Source organism: Halichoeres trimaculatus, unplaced genomic scaffold (genome assembly GCF_033239565.1).
Source record: "Halichoeres trimaculatus isolate MK-OKI-2021-1 unplaced genomic scaffold, fHalTri1.1 fHalTri1_scaffold_20, whole genome shotgun sequence".
In the NCBI taxonomy this organism is placed as follows: Eukaryota; Metazoa; Chordata; class Actinopteri; order Labriformes; family Labridae; genus Halichoeres; species Halichoeres trimaculatus.
The window spans coordinates 24,574,764-24,596,285 of record NW_027437198.1 but is presented as its reverse complement, the minus strand read 5'-3'; the positions used below and the strand labels follow the sequence as shown (position 1 = coordinate 24,596,285).

The 21,522-nt window shown below is 42.4% G+C and overlaps 1 protein-coding gene across 6 annotated transcripts in view; it reads left to right on the top strand.

Moving 5' to 3' along the window:
* arhgap23a (Rho GTPase activating protein 23a) overlaps positions 1 to 21,522 on the top strand; it is an 86,987-nt gene that overhangs the window by 57,823 nt on the left and 7,642 nt on the right. For 3 of the 6 annotated variants that reach the window (XM_074695987.1, XM_074695985.1, XM_074695982.1), the window contains exons 3-21: positions 995 to 1,019; positions 1,350 to 1,442; positions 1,976 to 2,054; positions 4,754 to 4,808; positions 6,174 to 7,770; positions 13,115 to 13,270; positions 15,379 to 15,490; positions 15,581 to 15,620; positions 15,861 to 15,998; positions 16,082 to 16,390; positions 16,485 to 16,546; positions 16,624 to 16,742; positions 17,691 to 17,809; positions 17,892 to 18,044; positions 18,150 to 18,228; positions 18,347 to 18,420; positions 18,543 to 18,632; positions 18,721 to 18,846; positions 18,936 to 18,977. In XM_074695987.1, coding sequence (XP_074552088.1) covers positions 995 to 1,019; positions 1,350 to 1,442; positions 1,976 to 2,054; positions 4,754 to 4,808; positions 6,174 to 7,770; positions 13,115 to 13,270; positions 15,379 to 15,490; positions 15,581 to 15,620; positions 15,861 to 15,998; positions 16,082 to 16,390; positions 16,485 to 16,546; positions 16,624 to 16,742; positions 17,691 to 17,809; positions 17,892 to 18,044; positions 18,150 to 18,228; positions 18,347 to 18,420; positions 18,543 to 18,632; positions 18,721 to 18,846; positions 18,936 to 18,977 — 3,468 coding nt within the window. The remainder of the gene's footprint in view (positions 1 to 994; positions 1,020 to 1,349; positions 1,443 to 1,975; positions 2,055 to 4,753; positions 4,809 to 6,173; positions 7,771 to 13,114; positions 13,271 to 15,378; positions 15,491 to 15,580; positions 15,621 to 15,860; positions 15,999 to 16,081; positions 16,391 to 16,484; positions 16,547 to 16,623; positions 16,743 to 17,690; positions 17,810 to 17,891; positions 18,045 to 18,149; positions 18,229 to 18,346; positions 18,421 to 18,542; positions 18,633 to 18,720; positions 18,847 to 18,935; positions 18,978 to 21,522) is intronic. The other 3 variants (XM_074695984.1, XM_074695988.1, XM_074695986.1) reach the window with 3 other exon arrangements.

Genomic DNA, 21,522 nt, shown 5'->3' with positions numbered 1-21,522 from the left:
ACATGAGTTAACGACAATGATGATAAAACTAATGAAATAAATAAGATAATTACATGATATTACATGATACATGATAATGATGATAATGTGACAGAAACGGTGACAGGGAATTCTGTACAGGGCCAATGGTGACACTCTCGCTTCTCAAGGAGACATTTTTTAAAACTTTTTTTTTACTAGAAAACAAAAAAAAAAAAAAACACCTTGGTGCAGTGGCGTGCACAGACTTTTTAAAGGGCAGGGGAAAAAAGAAGAAAAAAAAGGCACATAAAATATATGTTTTTGTCACCAAAGAAGGCAGTTAATTAAGTTTTGCAAACCGTGAGGGAACTTTGGCGTGCATTTTTGCTCCCAAGAGGGCACTTTAGTGCACATTTTGGCTTCAAGGTGGGCATTTTTGCAATTGTTTTTCAACAATTGGGCTTGACCACCCTTCCTGTTCCCCCTCTGTGCACACCACTGCCTTGGAGTCAACATTTCCTCAAAGTTTACAAAATGAATTACTTTAAAAGAATAAATGTATCCTAATCCTATGGTTTCAAAATACAGTCTAGTACATTATTAAGTAGTGTTAATATTATGATAATCATTATTTTGATACTGAGTGGTCCTGGGGAAAATGTGTAACCCAAAAGGAGTCCATAGTAAAAGCTCTGTCTTCATCAAAGTTCAGTTGCTTTGTTGTCTGAGAGTCATATATTTCTTTAATGTGGCCAAAGCTGCAAGAATAAAAATATTACTTTACTAAATCAGAGTCTTTTGAGATTCTGAGGAAGAAATAAAGAAATAAAAAACGTGCAAATATAAGAACTTTCTGACAAAACATGAAAAAGAGCAAGTCCGAAAGACATAGAAGCAAGAAAAGAAACTGTTTGATTTCCTTTGAATCAAACAAAGAATTATCATTAGTTTGTCAGAGGAAGAAATATTTCTGCTCCACTCTCCTTTTGCTTTGACTTTGAGCCGTAATTCTCTGTGTTTCTGTTCTTTGCAGGACGAGGAGAACGGTAACGGAAAGGGTAAGTGTTCCTCACCTCCGTCTGTGACCTTTTCTTTATAAGGAAGCAAATTTAACACGGTGTTCAGCAGCATGAGGATGATTTAAAACGCTGAAACCTCCTCGATTCGCTCCTGTCACCTCTGCTGTGCAGCCTCTCTGCTCCCCCTAGAGGACACAATGCAGCACTGCAGCTAAATGATACAGACAGTCTGCTTTAAGAAAAGTTAGTCAGTTTTTCTCATGTGTTTGATGTTTATCTGGTGAGATAAGTTAAAGGAGCTTCAGTATCTTTGAGGAGAAGTCTACAGAGATTATTTTATTCCTCACCTCTTCTTCTTTTCTCCTCCAGGATATCAGAAAGGTCGCCTGGAGCCCATGGACACCATATTTGTGAAGAGCGTGAGAGAAAAAGGTCCTGCCCATCAGGCCGGCTTGTGCACAGGTAAGAGGAGAATTAGCATCTTTATTTGCAATGGAAATGAGTCAGGATTGAGCTCTGGTGCCGTGATCCTGAAGAGAGGAGCACGAAACACTCACCACAAACACCACGTTACATAAAGAACAGATTTTCACACACACACACACACAGAAAAACACACCGTTTGGATGATATAATCCTGATACCAGTGTGACAACTCTTATTCTCCAGTGAGTTTTGAATGTGACAGACTCAGTGAAGTGTGTGTGTTGTGTCTCGCTGCTTTAGCTCAGACGCACCAAACCAGTGGTGCAGTGTTCACGCTGTCACATCCAGAAAATCACACATCCAGAAACAAAACTGAGGAGTTTCTTCACGTTTCAACACTCATATCTAGGGGACATTTTTCAGGTTTTTTTGCCGTCAATTCTAGAAAATAACTCTTTAAATTCTGAGTTTGTCATGCAGTTTCTTCTCCTCTCAATAAATATTTCCCAGGAGGTCAGTCGTCAGATTTTCTGGATGTGAAATGATTTTCTGTGTTGTTTTTTTTCCAGGTGACCGTCTGGTGAAAGTGAACGGGGAGAGTATTTTAGGAAAGACGTACTCCCAGGTGATCGCCCTCATCCAGAACAGGTAAGACCTCCCACCTGTCAGCGCTGTGAGCCTCTGGTGTGTGTTTACTGATCTGTGTGTTTGCTTTTTCTGTGCATGCTCCCTTTAGTGACGACAGAACTTGTATACATTTTCTCTGCCTTAAAAAAAAGAGTCGCCTGCAGCAGTTTACTCCACACAGAGCTAAAGCTGAAAACTCTTTACTTGATAAAAACAGAGCAGAAAGGTCAGAGGTCAGGGGGTTTTGTTTTGTTTGTTTGGGATCAGGTGCAGGTGAGATTATGCAACCTCTGGACTCCTGCACTGCAAAAAGCTGAAATCTTATCAAGTGTTTTTGTCTTATTTTAAGTAGAATTGTTTTTTTAGACTTGATATGAGCCAAATTCAACCTGTCATTTCAGAAAAATGTCTTGTTTCAAGATGTTTGAAGACAAAAATGAGGTCAGAATTATTTTCAATAAGAGAAATTTGTTTCAAAATTTGTTTGAAACTAGAAAAATGTCCAATTGCAAATCACTTTTCTCTTAACCCATTGGCAGATTTTTTTTAACATAAAGCGAGCAAGCTCATTTTTGTCTTTAAACAACTTGAAAAAAGACATTTCTCTGGACTGGTCAGGTGAATGTGGCTCATATTAAGTTTAAAAAGGCATTTTTGCTGAAAATAAGACAAAAACATTTGATAAGATTTCATGTTTTTTGCAGTGGGGCTGATTAGATCCTTCTTTACATCCACACTGCAAAAAATGAAACCTTATTGAGTGTTTTTGTCTTAATTTAGGTAAAGACTGTCTTATTACACTTGATATGAGCCACATTCAACTGATCAGTCTAGAAAAATGTCCCATTTCAGGTTTTTTCAAGACAAAAATGAGGTCTGAATTGTTTGTAATAAGTAAAAAAATCTGCAAATAGAAAAAAAAACTTGCTCAAAAATAATTTTGGAACTAGAAAAATGTCTTAACACAGTAACTTTTCCCTTATTCCATTGACAATTTTTTTTTCTCTTGTTACAACAATTCATACCTCATATTTTGTCTTTAAATAACTTGAAAAAGACATTTTTCTGGGCTGGTCAGGTGAATGTGGCTCATATTGAGTCTAAAAGGACATTTTCTACTGAAAATAAGACAAAAACACTTGATAAGATTTCAGTTTTTTCCAGTAAAAACGCAAACAACAGTTCTTCACTTACAAAGAAGGGTTACCAAAGAAACCAAATAGTACCAAAATTGTCTCACTCACAAAAAAAGTTTGTGCTGTTTGATTTGTAAGTTTATTGTCTCATTTGACAAATTTCTAGATAATGACCTCATTCTGAACTGTTCCTTTTCTCTCAAACGTGTGAATCCCTGAAAATTCAACCACGCTGGAAAAAAATGAAATCTTATCAAGTGTTTTTGTCTTATTTTCAGTAGAAAATGTCTTTTCAGACTTAATCTGAGCCACATTCACCTGACCAGTTTAAAAAGTCTAGTTATATAACGAGAAAAATGAGGTCTGAATTGTTTGGAACGAGTAAAAAAATCTGTTGATGAAATTTCTCTTGTTCCAGTGGCAGATTTTCTTAACTTGTTACACACAATTCAGACCTCAATTTGTCTTTAAACACTTGAAATGAGACATTTTTCTGGACTGGTCAGGTGAATGTAGCTCATATTAAGTCTAAAAAGACATTTCCTACTGAAAAAAAACAAAATCACTTGATAAGATTTCAGTTTTTTTGCACTGTACAGGCCTAAAGTGCATAAAAGTTGCTGAATTGATGCCTTTTTTTAATCCTTCTCTGCAAAAAACTGAAATCGTATCAAGTGTTTTGTCTTATTTTAAGTTAGATTGTCTTGTTATACAGATATGAGCCACATCATGTCTTGTTTCGAGTTGTTTCAAGACAGAAATGAGATCTGAATTGCTGTAACGAGTAAAAAAAAAATCTTAAAACTCGAATAATGTCTTAAAACAAAAACTTTTCTCTTGTTCCATTGTCAGATTTTTTGTACTTGTTTCAAGCAATTAAGACCTAATTTTTACTATTTTTACTCGAAAAAGACATTTTCTGGAAATAACAAAAACACCTGATAAGATTTCAGTTTTTTTGCAGTGTGGCTGATTTGATCCTTCTTTAAATTCAATGTGGGCTGATTTATTCAGTTTAACACAAACTAGGTCACAAACTTCTGTGATTTATACTCTGAAACTGTATGTGAAGCATGTGCAGTTTCATATGTGCACAGAAAACCCTGACGTATCAAAAGGTATGAATGCAAATCTGCAGCTGATGTTACCTCTGCACTGGAAAAACTGAAATCTTATGAAGTGTTTTTGTCTTATTGCAGCGGGAAATGTCTTTTTAGACTCATTATGAGCCTTATTCACCTGACCAGTCCAGAAAAATGTCTAATTTCAAGTTATTTAAAGACAAAATGAGGTATGAATTGCTTGTAATTTTAAAAAAAAAATCTGCCGATGAAACTTGAGAAAAGTTTCTTGTATTGAGACATTATTGAAGTTTCAAGCAACTTTTTCTTGTTCCATTGGCAGATTTTTTTACTTGTTACAAGCAATTTAGACCTCATTTTTGTCTTTTAACAACTGGAAATAAAACAATTTTCACTTAAAATAAGACAAAAACACAAGTTAAAAGAGAGAACTTAGGTCAGGATATTCAGTGTGGAGTTGTTAAGTGAGTTTGTTTTGACTCTGTGTGTGTTTCTCTTGCAGTGAGAGCATGTTGGAGCTCTCCATTATGCCAAAAGACGAAGACGTGCTTCAGTTGGTAAGTGTGAGTACAGGACTTTTAACGTTTTTTAATCCAGCTCGTTGCAGAGTTGAACCTGAGTTCACCTCGTTGTTGTCAGAGGATGCAGGGATTTTGTCAGAGTGACTCCACCGCCGTGACTCACAGCCTCTGTGCTCTGCGTTTAGCTTACGACACACGCGTACGTTTGAACGCCGCTGGTTTCCTGACTGATTGGTCAAACACTCACACACACACACACACACCCAGGTACTGTACAACACATTTTTGTCGCTCCACAGGTTGCCCCACGCTGCCTCACATGATCAGACATGCATCATCCCTCGCCTCGTCCCTCCCATCAGCTCCCAGCAACATCTGACACACAAAACCCCGTCGGTAGATTCAAACCAATCATCCAGAAACCTGACTCCTCCTGCCAGAGGAGCCCAGTGTGTCCCCTCCGCCATGTTTGAGCGTTATAAACCCACTCCACTGTCCCCACGCTCCTCCCCTCCCCTCTGCTACGCCTGAATCTGCTGCATTCCTCGCATGACATCACCAGAGCTGCGCCTCCCTCCAGACTCCCACAGGGTGGAGTAAGGCAGAGAGGGATCCGAGAGAGGAGCGACGAGCAGATCAACAGATAGAGAAGTTAGTGAAACTCACCAGGAGAGTAAAAGGCTGAATGTTTTCTGGAGGAAGAGGAGGAGGAGGAGGAGTGTGAAGAGGAGCAGGAGTGTCGGTGAGGGTCAGTCTCCTGCTTCGTCCTCTCATGTTCCTCCTGCGTGTGTGTGTGTGTGTTTTTGGTGGATACACGCTTCACATGCAGGCTCAGGAAAGGTTTTGGACTCTGGCGGGCGGTCTGAGTGAAGCCTGAAAAACTTGTTGGAAAAGTTTGTGTGGTTGAGTTTTTCATGATCAACAACAAGTAAGTTTGTTTGTTTGTTTCCTGTTTGTGGGAAAGTCCGAGAGGAGAAGTCCTGGAGGTTTAAATGTGACCGGACAAAACAGGAAAACGAATCTCTGAATTAAAGATTCTGTGTGTGTGTGGGGAAATCCTGAAGGAGTGTGTGTGTGTGTGTGTGTGCATCTGGCTGCAGTTGGGTGAGTGTTTAGTTTTAGCTGCAGGCGTTTTGGGCAGTTTGCTCGCTGCATGTGTTTGTGTAGAGCGCCGAGCCCCGAGGACAAACTGGCAGGAGCTGAGACCGGCCCACGTTACGGCTCAGGGTGTCGTGTGTGTCAGCGCGAGGCATCAGCCGTCGTAGAGAGTTGTTGTTTTGGTCTGTGTTGTCAAACTTGTTTACAGTGAAGGCGTCAGATCATTGATTTACAACCTGTCACACACACACACACACACACACACTTCTCCTCCTCTCATTCCTTATCTCCTCTCCTCCCCAGGCGTACTCCCAGGATGCCTACCTGACAGGCAACGAACCCTACTCAGGGGGAGCCGAGAACCTCCCACCTCCGCCTCCCCTCTGCTACCCTCGCACCAAAACCACATCCCCCGGCGGAGCCCCCATGGGCCAGAACCAGCTGGACAACTGGAGTCGCTGGCCTGGTTCCTCGAGCCCTTCTTCCCCTCTGGACAACCACTCCGCCGTGGGCAGCCCCGCTAGCTGGCAGGAGGGGCGCGCAGGAGAACCAGGCGGTGTGGGTCACAGCAGCCCGGCCCACCGCACCGAGGAGATCCAGTACGGGATGACCAGCCAGCAGCCTCAGGGCCAGACCAGGGGGCGCTCGTACTCGTCTTCTTCCTCCTCAGGAGGCCCCTTGTCGAGCCCGCTTCAAGTCCACTACCCGAACCACCACGGCTCCTCGCAAGCTCAGCCACGCAAGTCCAGCTCGGCCTGGACCAGCCCCCCCTTGCCCCAGCTGAGCCATGCTCGCAACGAGCGCTGCCAGCAGGCGCTGTCGGACTGGTACTACAGCCAGCAGCCGGAGCGCTCCGGGCGCAGCATGCAGACCCGGCACCGCAGCTACTCCCAGGACCGGCTCAGTGAGTCCAGGAGGCAGCAGCAGCGGTCTGGAGGCTGGCCGCACAGCGCCTCCCAGGATACACTGCTCATACTGCAGCAGTCAGGACCAGGACCCCACGGAGAGCCCTACTGGTCTTACGGAGACTGGGAGGCAGGCCCAGGACGGGGCCAGCAAGCCCAGAACTACACACGGACACGCTCTGAAAACCTGCTCGCCATGTACGACCGCCACGGCCGCTCGTTAGAGATGCTGGATCGAGCAGCGGCCGGACTGGTCTCGCCTCGGTTTGAGAGGCCGTCATGGCAGCAGCAGGCTCCTCAGCCGCCTCCGAGGACCGACGCGTACAACAAGCACGGGAACCATTACGGTGCAGCTCAGGCTGCCCCCGTTTCCAGACCGCCACACTCCAAACACCACCCCCAGACCCACACGCAGACTCAGGCCCAGCAGGCCGCCCCGCAGAGCCGGCGGCTCCCCCACGGACAGAGCATGGACGACCAGCCGGTGGGCTACCGCAGCTACAGCCCGTCCTTCTACCGGAAGACGGGGCGCATCATGCAGCAGGCGCACTCCTTCAGGGACCCCTCGTACTCTGGCCCTCACTTGAACTGGAACCCAACGCCTAAGAGTCCCCCAGAGGGCACTGCAGCACCCGTCACTGCCTCCACCGCCTCCCCCCTCGCCTCCGCCTCCCCAGAATCCCAGGACAGAGCTTACAGGCCGACAAACCACGAGAGGGAACGGGGGTCAGTGGAGGGGCAGGCGGAGGTGGCGCAGACGCAGGAAGTGGTGCTGAGGCAGAAACCTCCCACTGGGCGGAGGAACGCCCACGGCATGCGGCATCAGCACTATGTGCTGCCCGTGGATGGACTGGAGCCATCTTTGTTTTCCCCTGAGCTCGAGGACTCGGGTACCGCCCCCGAGTCAACCCGAGATGTCGCTCCACGCAAACCGAACGGCAACCTGGCCCCCCTGCCCATCGAGGACGACTCGCTGGCGTCCATCCCCTTCATAGGTGAGTCAGGAATGTTTGAGCTCGTCTCCTACTCTCTCTAATCCCCAACAAAACCCTGAACTGACCTCCAGATTTAATCTGTAATCCTAAATATAACCCATGTCCACGTTTGCTGAAGGTCAGTGAACGCCTCGCTGAGAGGAAATGTGAAGATTATGAGTTTTGGGAGCGTGTGTGTCTTTCCTGTGCAGGCTCCTCTAAAATGCAGTTTCTATTCTCTCATTCCCTTTATGTGTGTGTGAGTGTGTGTGTGTAAGTGTGTGTTTGCATTGGGTAATAATGGCACTTCCCTCAGTCTTACAGACAGTATTACTCCTCTAATTGAATCATATCTGATGAGAATTACCAGCACGCTGCCGGCCTCACACTTACTGAGCAATGACACTTCCTGTGTGTGTGTAAGCTGGCGAGTGCTTCAGTTTCCCATAATTCTTGAGTCTTTAGAGGAGGGAGGGAGCTGGAAGAGCCTGTGAGCGTGCACGAGGAGTTCAGTTTTACCTTAAAGTCGTTGAAGACTTCTCCTTTCATGCTCCGTTTTTGAGATTTGCTTCAAAGAAAACTGCGTCAAATTGTAAATGAACTCCACTTAAGTGGCTCCTTTTTAAGTTTGCGTCAGCTTCATTAAAGTTAAATACATCCATTTGACTTCACACACTCAGGAGCTGAAGGCGAAGCTTTGAGAGCAATTTGGGGTTCGGTATTTTGCCGGAGGACGCTTTCGTATGAGAACAAGTCGCTCTCGATCGAGCTGTCAGTGTGCAGAACAGAGAGGTGGATTAACCGCTGGACGTCCTGAGCCTCAGCTGCTCTGATGAAGTCAAGTTTGCACAGTGGAGTCGTTTCAGTGACGATAGTCGTGTGTAGTAGTTTCAGAGTTTGAAGAGTGATTCCATTCATTATTTGGTGAGCTTAAGCTCTAATGAATTCTTAAATATTCAAGTAATAAAAAAAGGTTTGAGCACTGTTTTGTCAGCTGTGTTATGGATAAAAGTTGTGACTATTTCTTTAACTCTGAATTCCATAATATCCTGAATTTAGAGTTACTTGACATCTCTATGTCAGACTATGCTCCCTAGAAATGTCCCTCATTGTTAATATCACAGTTTGGACAAAATTTAAAAGAATTATGGCACAAAAATCTCAGTAACCCAGCTGAAAGGACAAGAAGAGAGAAACCTGTCTCTACAACTCTACATTTAGTGATGCTAACAAAGTCGAAATTTCCTCTCTTTTTTTGGCCCTTGTGCTAATTGCAGAATTTTTTATTTTGGTTTTTATAATAAATTCTAGTGATCACAATTATTTTTTAAAAATTGTCAATTTTTAAAAAGAATTATAAAAGTTCTTGAGATTTTTACAAACTTTTGAGGTTTTAAATTTTTTTTGAAATTTTTGTAAATTCTTGAATTTTTTGTATTTTTTTTAATTTTGAAATTCTTTTTTGTTTTGTAAATATTTTTTATTATTTTTTATTTTTGCACATTTTTTGAATTTCAATTGTTTTTTTTTTTGCAAGTTTTTTCAAAATTTGGGGATTTTTTTTGAATTTTTTGCAATTTTTTTGAAAAATAAAAAAATGACATCACATGTATGATTTTGTAAATTTTAAAGAACTTTCTTGTATGGATAAACCTTGACCAGATTTTAACTTTGCATAGAGTTTTATCCACTTTATAGTCTTTATTGTGAAGATAAAGTAGATTTTGTAGCTCCTGAATGACTTTAATCCAAGTGAGCTGAGGAAAAACAAGCAGAAAAAGCTAGAGCTAGATAACGAACACACCACCACCTGACCTCCATCAGCTCATATTTCTGCTCCTTTTCTTCACAGTTTGGTTTTTATAACATCTATAGTAAGAAGAGCAGAAAATGTTGGTAACACAGTTGATGAACAGTTAATGCGCCCCATGTACAGACAATCATTCTGATGAAATATTGATGAGGAGGAGCTGAAACATGACACACTTTCTTTAAGGTTCACACCAAAAAGGATGGGACCTCAGCTGATTTGGGTCATGTGACTTTGGAGCAAACCATTGCTGATTCAAAGGGTTTTTTTTCAATGGGTAACACAGTTGATACAGATTTCTCAGAGACACAAAGTGAATTATCAAACAAATGCTGAAAATGATAAACACAAACATGTTCCCATAATTACAGAATCTGCTGCTCTGTGTTCGCTGCGTGTTGTTAACATGAACGTGAACTGTACACTCGTGTGTTTCTGTCTGTGTGAGTTGACTCTGCTCTTGTCCCGACTTGTTTCCTGCTCTGAAAAGCCTCAGAAAGAAGGGGCTCTGCAGGCTTCACATTTGCTTGCACCGCCTGACGCGTACAGCCGCCATTAAGTCAAACCATACGCAAACGAAGTCGGCCTGTCAGGCGAGGCTCGCCCTCCACCACGCCGCAGCTTCCCCCCTAATGTCAAATAGATTCAAATCAGCTGACTCTGGAGCTCTGACCCAACACGGGATGGATGTTTGAGCCAAGCCACGCTTAGAGAAAGTCGTTTAAAGAGAGAAAATCCGGCGGCTCAGCAAACCAGGAGGCATCTCTGTGCCTCTGCTCTGTCACAGCACATTCCTTCCTCGTACCTTCAGAAAGCTGCAGGCCGGGACACGTTTAATGGGCATGAACTGAAACTGGGCTAGTTTCTCCCCTCAGACAAGAACCAGCTCCTCTCTCCTGCCTTTATCTCTCGTACAGAGATGCTGATACGATCTGAGCCCGTTCAGGAACTCACAGCTGTTTGTGTTTTTGTCTGAAGCACCGTCTCTGTGCGTAAATCTCTTTATGGAGCCTTGTCCAGAGATAAAACAGATTCCCAGACTTTTGTTGGAGCATTAAGGAATGATTGAGCTGGTACAGTGTGTTTTAAAAACAGGGATTAGACCATCCACAGATGCAGAGCTCCGCTCCGAGTCTTTCAGCGTGGATCTAAGCCCTAAATTACCAGGAGGTTTCTGTGGCGGTGCTTGTGGGGAACAGTAGGGGCCCATACAATCCTCTCCGACCCGACATCAATGCTGCTATTGTGCCTCAGTGGATGATGAAGGGGTTTGTGTGTCTGTGTGGGAGTGTGGGGGGGGTTCAGTCTATGACTATCTTTACAAGCTGGACTCTGGACAAGCAGACCAGGACCAAGACCTTAGACCTCTCCTCTCTGACACAGTTCCCACTTCCTTTCTCGGTCTTGTAATACTTCTGTCACCCGGGTAATCTGGGCTGGGGCTGTACGCTTTTCTCCTGATTGGATTATTTTGGGTCGCCAATTCGATTTGAATTGCTATTCTTCAATATTTCTGATTTTTTTTTTTTATTTTTAGTTTGCTTTCTTAACTCTAGACCATTAGAAAAAGTTTAAATTTTTGTAATGGTGTCTCCAGACTTTATCAGGAGCCATATTTTCCCAAATAATGCACATCATGTGAGTCAGTTTTTAGGATTTATTCATTCCAGTCCATTAATTCTACTAGATAATTGAAGAAAAAAAAAAAAATCCGCCCTCTGCTGGAGAGAAGTGGCAACTGTTTTCCAACTTAGCTTATAAACAAATGGTAAAATGAAGGATTTAATTAAAAAAAAAGAAAAATAAATAAAATTTCCAAAAGAATTTTTTTTAATACTTCTGTTTTTTCTCTCCTGCTCCTAAAATTAAGTAAAAATCTGAAGCAAACCAGACCAAAAATGTGACTTGGCGCTTTCTCTATGGGATTCAGAAATTTTTTTATTTGTATTCACTACAAATTGATGTTTTATGATACGCTAATAAAATGTACGCTGCAGGCTATTTGATAAATGTGCAATATAAAGTGTATTAAATGAAATGATAAAGCTCAGATTAGTCCTACCTGATCGTTTCCTGCGTCTCTTCCTGTTGTAGATGGATTTTAAATTAATTCATGAAGAGAAATAAACTCTGGGCTCCGTTACAGGTTTTAGAATCACTTTAAACTTGCATTATTCAACAAAACATGACATATTTTATATGAAACTTCAGCAAGTAACTGTTATGATCTCATCTAGCTGTCACGAGAGATGGAAAAATGTGTTATTATTCAGGCGTAAGTCAACTTAAAGCATTTCAGAATGACATTAAAAAGCCTGATTGATCAGATCTGGGCTTTGTTATTATAAATTTAAACATTCCTTTCTAAATAAATGAGCTGAGACAGCTTTGACAATAAATCATCCTCCATTATCTGAAAGTCAAACAAGTTTTAAAGATTCGGGCTTTTTTGGGGCATGCCTCCTCTCAGTTTTCTGCAGGATTTGTTGTGGACTGGTTTCTGAGCAGTATGTTGCTCCCCTCTGCCGGTCCGTCCCCGTCTCGTGGAGCTCGCTCTCTGGCTGCCCGTTAATGACGGCCTTTGTTAAACCCACAGCCCGGCTATTTCTGGGCAGCGCTGTAAACAGACAGATTCCTCAGCCCCGGGTTGGAAATGTTTCCGCCTGGAGTCTGGACCCTCGTGTGCAGAGAGGGGCTGAAGGAGGGACAGAGTAAGAAAAAGGTGGAATCAGAAAGTCTCTGTCACAGATTTGGTCTTGGTCTATTTGAGGCTGTGCTGCCCCCTGGTGGTTTCTCTGAGAACACACTGAAACTTCACAGCAGCTCAGGCCTGACAGTTTGAAATGTCACCAGTAAATCCAGCTTCTCCTCACTTTATGCAAATATCTGCCGCTCTCTAATCCTCCGTCAGTCAGGATGTGTGTACCACAGAGTGTGTACCTGTGTGTGTTCCACTTTCAGATCCTGTTGCATCAGCTGAAACAGTTTAAGAGTTTGATTCATTAAACCTGGTGTTTGTCTTTATTTAATGTGAAGAATCGATCGTTACGCACAAAACAATCATCAGAAATCTACTCTCACAGATTGAGAGTCTTCTCAGTTTTGTATTTAACGCTGTGCTGCTTCTGATTTCATAAAGAACTGAAACCTGCAGTCAGTGAATCAGTGTGACAGTAGCTCTCTTAAAGGAACATTTCACTCTTCTTATGGCAGCAGGACGCACAGGTACCTACCTTCCTACCTTTCTGCCTACGGCACTGTGTCGGGTTTATTTCCAGCCTGTCAGGATGTGGATTTGTGGATGAGTGTGGATGTTTGATTGATGTAAACTTCTCCTCTCATGTTTTTTTTTTTAAGTGAATCTTGAAACGCTCAGATTTGTTTGTAACCTCGCTCCCTCCTCCTTTAAACCTCTCCTCTTCCTCCTGATCTAACCCTTTTCATTCACCTTTATTTCCCCTCTGACCTTTTTTTTCTCTAACACCTAACTCTATCCCCTCTTCCTTTCTCCTCCTTCCTTCCTACCTTCCTTACCTCCCTCCCTCCCTCCAACAGATGAGCCAACAAGCCCCGGTGCTGATTTGCGCGCCCGCCACGTGCCGGCGTCCTCCGTGGTGTCCAGCGGCATGAGTTCGGCCCCGGCCGTGGTCACCAGCCCCGCCTCCCCTACTTTCTCCTTCCCCCTCACTAGGCTCTTCTCACACGACTGCAGTGAGTGCTCCCTTCCTGTCCTCGTCCCCTCCTTCGCTCTCCACTGCATGCAGCTGAGAAGTGTCGCTGACGGTGTTTACCTGACATTTTCTTTTCCAGGGAGGGGTTAAAGGAGTATGGGATGCCGATCGTAAAGTTGCACACACTGCAGATAACATTTCTCCACATTTAGCCCTGAAACATCACTTTTCTTGCAGATTTAGAGAAATATTTGTGAAATATATTTATCAAATCTTATATATACATGGTGAATGTTATATCTAAACGTTGAATGTTATTTATTGATGCTATAAATAAATGTCCTGATTCTAAATATTTAGCTACGTTTCTAAGCATTTAGTTTTATTCTAAATATTTAGCTAAGACTAAATATTTATTAAAGATTTCTAAATCTTGAGGTACATTTTCTAAATATTCTGCGAACATGTAAATTCCAAGCGGCAACCTCCGGTCAAGAATACGAGACAATGCGGAAGTGCTAAAACCTGCCGTTTCACGAGTGTCCGCTTGAGGCTGGCTCCGGGAGTACCGGAAGTCACATACACGCCAAGCCAAAAATAGCAGTTTTCAAAGCAGAAATTAACATATTTACAGCCTGGTTCAAAAAACACCTAAGTCACTAATTTCATTTCAGCACACACTGTATGGGGATGTTTTTTTTTTAACACGGTCGTTTGGAGGATATTAAGATCGCGAGCTCACCCAATCAGAGGCACAGCTCAGGATCACGTGAACGACAGGCGGTCGTTGTACACGAAGCCGTCGCCATTATGGCCGCTATAGCCGATGTGCTTCATAAACATTATATACGTACATTATGTCTATGTGTGCTTCGTTTACCGTTTCAGAAACAGACGGTTTCTTACGTCCATTTTCTTTCTTACATCCATAGACAAGTTCACACTCCCGCCCACCGGAAGTACCAAAATAAAAGTTCGAGAAAGCGAGCGAGCCGAGCGGATTCTGAGAAAGTCAAACAGTCGGCTAAATTAGCCGTTAGATAATAAGCGTACCAATTGCTGTGACGGCGCTGCCAAAGATCCTGTGGCCGACATCGAAGAAGTACAGCTTGAAATTCTCAAAATCGCTTCCTCGAACTTTTATTTTGAAACCAACGGCGGGCGGGAATGTGAATTTGCTTGCTAGCTAAACAATTACAAATCGTAGCTAAATATTTTGAGATCGTACCTCAAGATTTAGAAATCTTGACTTCATATTTAGAAATCTTAGCAAATATTAAGAAATCCTTGCTTAAGATTTATAAATCTTTGATAAACATATAATCTTAGGTAAATATTAAGAATTAAACTAAATGTTTAGAAACGTACCTAAAAATGTAGAATCAGGACATTCATTTATAACATTAATAAATAACATTCCACATTAATATATAGTATTTGAAAAATATATTTCACAAGTATTTCTCTAAATCTGCTGAAAAAGTGATGTTTTAGAGCTAAATGTGGAGAAATGTTGTTATTTGTATTGTGTACAACTTTACAATCGCGCCTCATAAAGGAGCTGCATGATGTTTAAGAGCTCTTCTGTTTTGGTGTTTGTGATCACTGCTATGATTTCTATCTTACCAAGTGCTTCTCTTTGAGTCATACTTTCTAGAAAGAAGAAAGAAAGTCTGCAAACTCTTTTTCTGCTTAGAGATAACCTTGCATGGAGCAGATGATTCTTTGCCCTTCAAACAAACTTTTTAGGCTTTAAAAGTGAACTAAAACTCTTGCAGAGATGAAATGATAGCAGTGCTTTAACTGTTATTGGAGGGTTCATAGATGTTAGTTTGGACAGACTCAGACCTGCATGACTCTTTTCTGGATTAAAAGCTGTAAATGCATGAGTACCAGTGTCCTCACAGGCTCCACCTGCATGCCAGTGGTGAGAAAAGTGACATTTTAATCTAACCCACGTTCCAGCTCCATCCCCACGGCTCATCCACCCTCATCTCCCACCCCCTCCACCTCCTCCCTCACTGTCCCCTCTGATAATCCAACACCGTCCATGCTGGTGATTGGCATTACATCAACATCCTGTCTTTCTGTCTGTTCGTCTGTCTCTGTGTTTCTCTCTCCGCTCTCACTCATCCTCCCGTCGAGCAGGCAGTATTAAATCCAGTCGCCGTTCCTCCTATCTTCTAGCCATCACCACAGAGCGCTCCAAGTCATGTGACGAAGGACTCAACTCGTTCAGAGAGGAGGGGCGCGTCTTCTCGTGAGTCAAACACAGACAAATGGCATCGATCGAATGCGTGAGCGAACAGTCTGTCCACTTTCTGACGCGTAGTGTTTCTGTGCTTCACAGGAGGCTCCCGAAGAGGGTGAAGAGTTTCTTCACGGATGGGGTGAGTCCATCTTTAAATCACTCTCTTCATAAATCAAATGTAGAAGCTGCCTCAGACTGAAGTAAAACTCTGACCACAGTGACACTTTCAGTTTGACAATGCTTTTCCTCTTCACAGCAGAAATTCAGAGGCTTAGTTTGTTTTCTTTGAGCAGATATTTGTTAATTTCTCTGTTAATTCTCCAGCTTTGTTTCTCAGTTTCTTATGTTGTTAAATCTAATGAACGCTTCCCTGTTTCAGTCTCTAGACAACCTCGGGACAGCAGAAGAGGTCCGATCCAAACGCCACTCCACCTCAGAGCTGGGAAACATCACGTACAGCGACGTCCGGCGAGAAGGATGGCTGCACTACAAGCAGATCCTGACAGAGAAGGGAAAGGTGGGCGCTTCAGGCTGGATTAGAGATGGGATTAACTCAGAAATCTTTACAGCGTCACATCATTTCACTTCTGTCCTCTGCAGAAGGTGGGCAGCGGCATGCGTCCCTGGAAGCGAGTCTTTTCAGTTCTTCGCTCCCATTCGCTGTTCCTCTACAAAGACAAGAGGGAAGCGGTGCTCCGTGGGGCCACAATCGGAGGCGGGGCGGAGGACGACCAGCCAATCAGCATCCGAGGCTGCCTGGTGGATATTGCATACAGTGAAACCAAACGGAAGCACGCTCTGCGTCTGACCACGCAGGACTTCTGTGAGTATCTGCTGCAGGCGGAGGACCGCGAGGACATGCTGGACTGGATCAAGGTCATCAGGGAGAACAGCAAGACGGACAGCGAGGTCAGAGGACAGGTTGACCTGCGTGTTTGATCAGACTGTGACTGACAGAAATAAGTCATGACTGAGTGTTCGTGTGTGTGTGTGTTTGCTGCAGGAGCTCGGCTTCTCCAGACAGGCGCTCATCAGTAAGAAGCTGAACGACTACAGAAAACAGAGGTGAGTGTCAGGACGAGAATCTGCTGCTCTTCACTAAACTGCCTTTATTAAACACGTCTCTCTGGCTCCCCCTGCAGTCCGACAGGGAGCAAACCTGACTCCTCACCCAGGCTGCCTCGCATGAAACCTCCATTCCTGCTCGCCAAGACGGAAAACCCGGTTGGAGCGCCACGGTCCCCTAAACCAGACAGCAAAGGTGAGGGCTCAGGAACACAGACTGAGTCTTTCAGGATCATTTTCTGGATCTTTCTTCTTCTTATTCCCTCCTATGGAAAAACCCTAGTTTCAACCCCTAAACGTGCTCAAAAACTCACCAAAATTTGCACACACCTCACATGCGTCCCAAATATTGATAAAATAAAAAAAGTTAACCCCAACATCCCATTATTTACTCTCTAGCGCCACCTAGGCACACTAAAATAGCTCTAGCAGGCAGTAGGAATGTTGCAGAGACATCAAACCAACATCAAAATGTTCGTCTCAATAAGACGCAAAAATCTTCCAACTACACCCCTGACCTATCTTGAACAGGAAGCCTGCTATTTGCCTTTCAAAATAAAATTTTGCCACATTTTTACCCTTTCTACAAAAATTATCTCCTCCGAAACCATAAGTGGTATCGGCTTGAAATTTGCTGAGTTGACAGACTGGACCCTGCTTTACAAAACTTCTTATGGAGGTTGTTGTTTCGGACCTGGTTTTTAAATGACGAGTCCTCAAAGTCAGTGAGAAGCCCTAAAGAAGTCCTCTCAGCTCCCTTAATTAGAATGAATGGGAGAACAGATTCCAGCTCCATGGAAGCTCCCGCATGGCGGCCTCTACACAAAAAAGTAAAAGTCATAGAGCTTTAAAAATGACACAGATGGATTTCTGACAAAATTTCCTACAAAAATATCTCACTTTTACAGAAATTTGGTCAAAATTGTGGTATCTATGAGGAGTTGTTTGTAAAACTTCTGTCAGTTTCAATTCTCCTTCTGCAGCAGTTGGTGATGATGTCACACACTCATTAGGAGTTCCGTGCAGCTGGTCATGTGACTCAGCAGAGGAAATAATACATTATATCAACTGTGAAACCTCTAAAAGGATCACAAAGGGATGAAACCTTGACAGATTTAATTTGAGTTTCTCTTCATGTCTCTAGATGAGAGCGGTCCACCAAAGTCTCCGTGGGGAATCAACATCATGAAGAAGACGAAGAAGTCCGGGCCCAAAGCTTTCGGCGTGCGGCTGGAGGAGTGTCAGCCAGGTGTCAACAACAAGGTACGGCTCAGTCTCCTCCTCTGGGTGAACTGAAACACTCCTGTGTTGAGGTTTTGATGCTTAAACCCTGTTTCTGTCTCAGTTCATCCCACTGATCGTGGAGATCTGCTGCGGTCTGGTGGAGGACATGGGTTTGGAGTATACTGGGATCTACAGAGTCCCCGGGAACAACGCCATGGTGTCCCTGCTGCAGGATCAGCTCAACAAGGGCGTCGACATCAACCCCACGGAGGAGGTCGGAAAATTCTGAAGACTCCAGTTTTTACAAGTTTATCCTTCCCAAAAGTTTGAGGATGTAAAATTCAACATTTCTCAAATTTTTTTTTTGTTTTGTCTTTAGAAATGGCAGGACCTGAACGTCGTCAGCAGTTTACTCAAATCCTTCTTCAGAAAACTTCCAGAGCCGCTTTTCACCAACGGTGAGTCCAGACATGTCACAACACGACACACACACACAGCTCAGCCTGACACAGCTGAGCCGTCATGATTTAATCCTCTGAAGTAATGTTGAGTTTAATGTTTCTGATTCTTCTGCAGACAAGTACAACGACTTCATCGACGCCAACCGCATGGAGAACGCGTCAGAGCGACTGAAGACCATAAAAAAACTGGTGAGTGTTCGTTTGAAGTTGGGAATCTGAAATGAATCATGTGTGTGTTTTAGTGTGTGTGTTATTTGCAGACAGGTCGGACAGGTTCATCCGTCATACCTCCTCTCTCCTCTTCTCTGCAGATTCGAGATCTCCCAGATTATTACTACCACACTCTGAAGTTCCTGGTCCATCATCTGAAGACTGTCGCTGACAACTCTGATAAGAACAAGGTGTGTGAAGGATTCAAAGCTTTGAATCACGCTGAAGAGGTGTGATCAGGTGTGTCTCTGTGGTGCTGATGTCCTCCTGTCTCTGCAGATGGAGCCTCGTAACCTGGCTCTGGTGTTCGGACCGACTCTGGTCAGGACGTCTGAGGACAACATGAAGGACATGGTCACACACATGCCCGACCGCTACAAGATCGTGGAGACGCTCATACAGCATGTGAGACACACACACACACACACTGACACGTGCAAATTATTAATCATCCTTCTTAATCTAAATATTTTAATGTCTCTTCGTTCTTTCAGTGCCTCTGGTTTTTCGCAGAAGAGCAGGACAAGGATGAAAAGGTTTGTTCAGCGTGTTTTTGTTTTAGATCTTTGTTTAGGTTTGTAATCAGGTTCAAATATTTACCCACATTTCCTGATACGGGACAGTGATAAATAAGAGCTGTTATCAAAAATCAGTGTCATTAAACTGTCGGGTGTTGTAACCACAGACACATGACAAGTGTTCAATAATTCACCTTCCTAGAAGTTATGAGAGTGTACAGATGAAATCAGTTATTTTTAATGAAATATCATTTCAAAATATATTTAAAATATTTCATTTATAAACGTGATCACATGGGTTTGTTCTCTATTTTGGGGTCAGGTGTATAACAACACAACCTTTCTCAAGTTGGCATTAAAAATACTCAAGGGGGAAGTTTAAAAAAAAAGTTGAAAACCTTGACAGCAAGGAGTATTTTAATAATCCAAGATAGTAATATTTAGAGAAGGCAACCAATGAATCTCCCAGAAACTGTGTTGAGATCAAAAGGTTTCCCATTTAATCAATAACTAATCAGTCATTCACCTGCACACCCCGCGCGTAATGACAAATCCAAAGTAAATGAAAGCCAGAAAATGCCCTAATCTCAGTCTTTTTTAACCCAAAACTATATAAAAAAATACCCCACTTGTCCTTTTTTAAGCTCTTTTAAATTGTCTTGTACTCCGTTTTTTGTCCTTGACGCACACAACACAAAACATCATATAAGCCACAAGGAAACTAAAGATAAATCTACACAGAAAAAATGCTCAAAACAAAAATACTTGATTGATCAACAAAAACACTGGTATACCAGGTGAAGTGACAAAAGAAAGAAGATCTTACCAAATCCTGGGAACTTAATCTAAAGCAAGGACTTTTAGCGCTTGGCTCACACTCCAGGTTCTCTAACGGGAGTCGATCCGTGTCCAACACGTAAACTGCTTTTCTTGCTTATTTTGCCTTTTTTTCTCCTCTCTGCCTCTTCTTCGACGCCACGTCCTCCTTTTATAACCTTGTCTTTTTAGTTGCCATTTTTTAAACATTAGCCAATACAAACAACAGGTCAGCAGGTACCTGAGATCCTATCTTTCCTTTTTTTACAGGGATTTATTCATACCATAAAGAAAACCTACCCTTCATTTTTATTAAATTCACTGAGTGATCCTTCATTTATTTCCTTTATTGGGATATTTCAACCATTTAGTTAATTTTTCTTTTTTTGTGACACTGTCCAAGTTGGTTTGAAATAATTTTAAATGTCATTTTTTACAGTGTAGTAGACTGATCCAATCATATTCAAAGGAACTTTTTTTGCGCAATATCAAACTTTTTATGAGAAACATTGGTTACACATATTCACATATTCTTTATTTAACCTCATTGAGATTAAAACCTCTATTCCAAGCGTGTCCCTAGCAGCACATCATAGGACTTAGTTACAAACAAAACAATGACAAAAGCAGATCGACATATCCAGTGTAACATCAGAAAAATCAGCCAACAAAGCTCTGATTGCCCAATGCATCGTCCTCCATCATGTTTAGTTTGCTTTTACTTAAAAAGTTATCAAGAGGCCAGTGTCTCTCCTATATATATTTATTTTTTAAAATTTTATCAGTTTTCAAAAACAATAACGGCAACAGGAGACAACTTAACAACATAAAACAAATACACATCCTATCAACTCGAGACATGACAAATACAAGACCTGACAACACAACATATGACAAATACAAAAAAGCAAACAACAAAAACAAACTAAGGGTGATATTTTAGTTCCACATAATCAAGAATATTGTTTTTTTTTTTGTTTGCAGAATGACACACAAACATGTCGACATGAAGTGATCAAACACTTTTCTCTCTGGGATATAGGATAAAAAGTTTCTCATAAACTGCAGAAGTGAAAACTAAGCAAGTGTTTATGTCTTATTACTAAAAATACACAACATATTGGCATCAATATCGGTAACAGCTGATGTGTAAAAGTGGGTTGGTATTTACTCATTAGCTGCCGGCCATTTTCAGAGCATCACGATCTTTCTAGACCCAGATAATCTTGATTTCTCTGACTATGTAAACACCAAAACTACCAAAGAAGAGTGGACTCTCTTCTTCCCTACTTATTACATTAACAAATTTTCCTGTTAGACTTAGTATGAGCCACATTTGCTTGCAAGTCCAGATAAAAGGATATCAAAAGACTCCAGTTTTTGTTGTGTAGAAATGGAAAGCTCACATCCTCTGTGCCGTACAAAGTCTGGGATTCAGTTCATGAACGTTTGTTTATTTGTTTCTGAATCTGAATCTCTTTGTTGTCCTGTGAAGGGAAATTAGTTTTGCAGCAGGAATACACAAAAGACGAGGTACATGACTGCAATATCAGCAGAAAGAAAAAGAGCCAGTTAAAAGTTAGACATAATAAAAAACACAATAATCCAAGAAGAAACCCCATAAACAAAAGTGTTCAGTCTGCAAATAAGCAACCGTAGTGCAAGTGGAGCAGGAGCAAGTCAAAGGTTACTTAAGTAAATCTGTGCACTGGGGATAGATGAGACCTGAAGTCTTTGAGGCATCCTC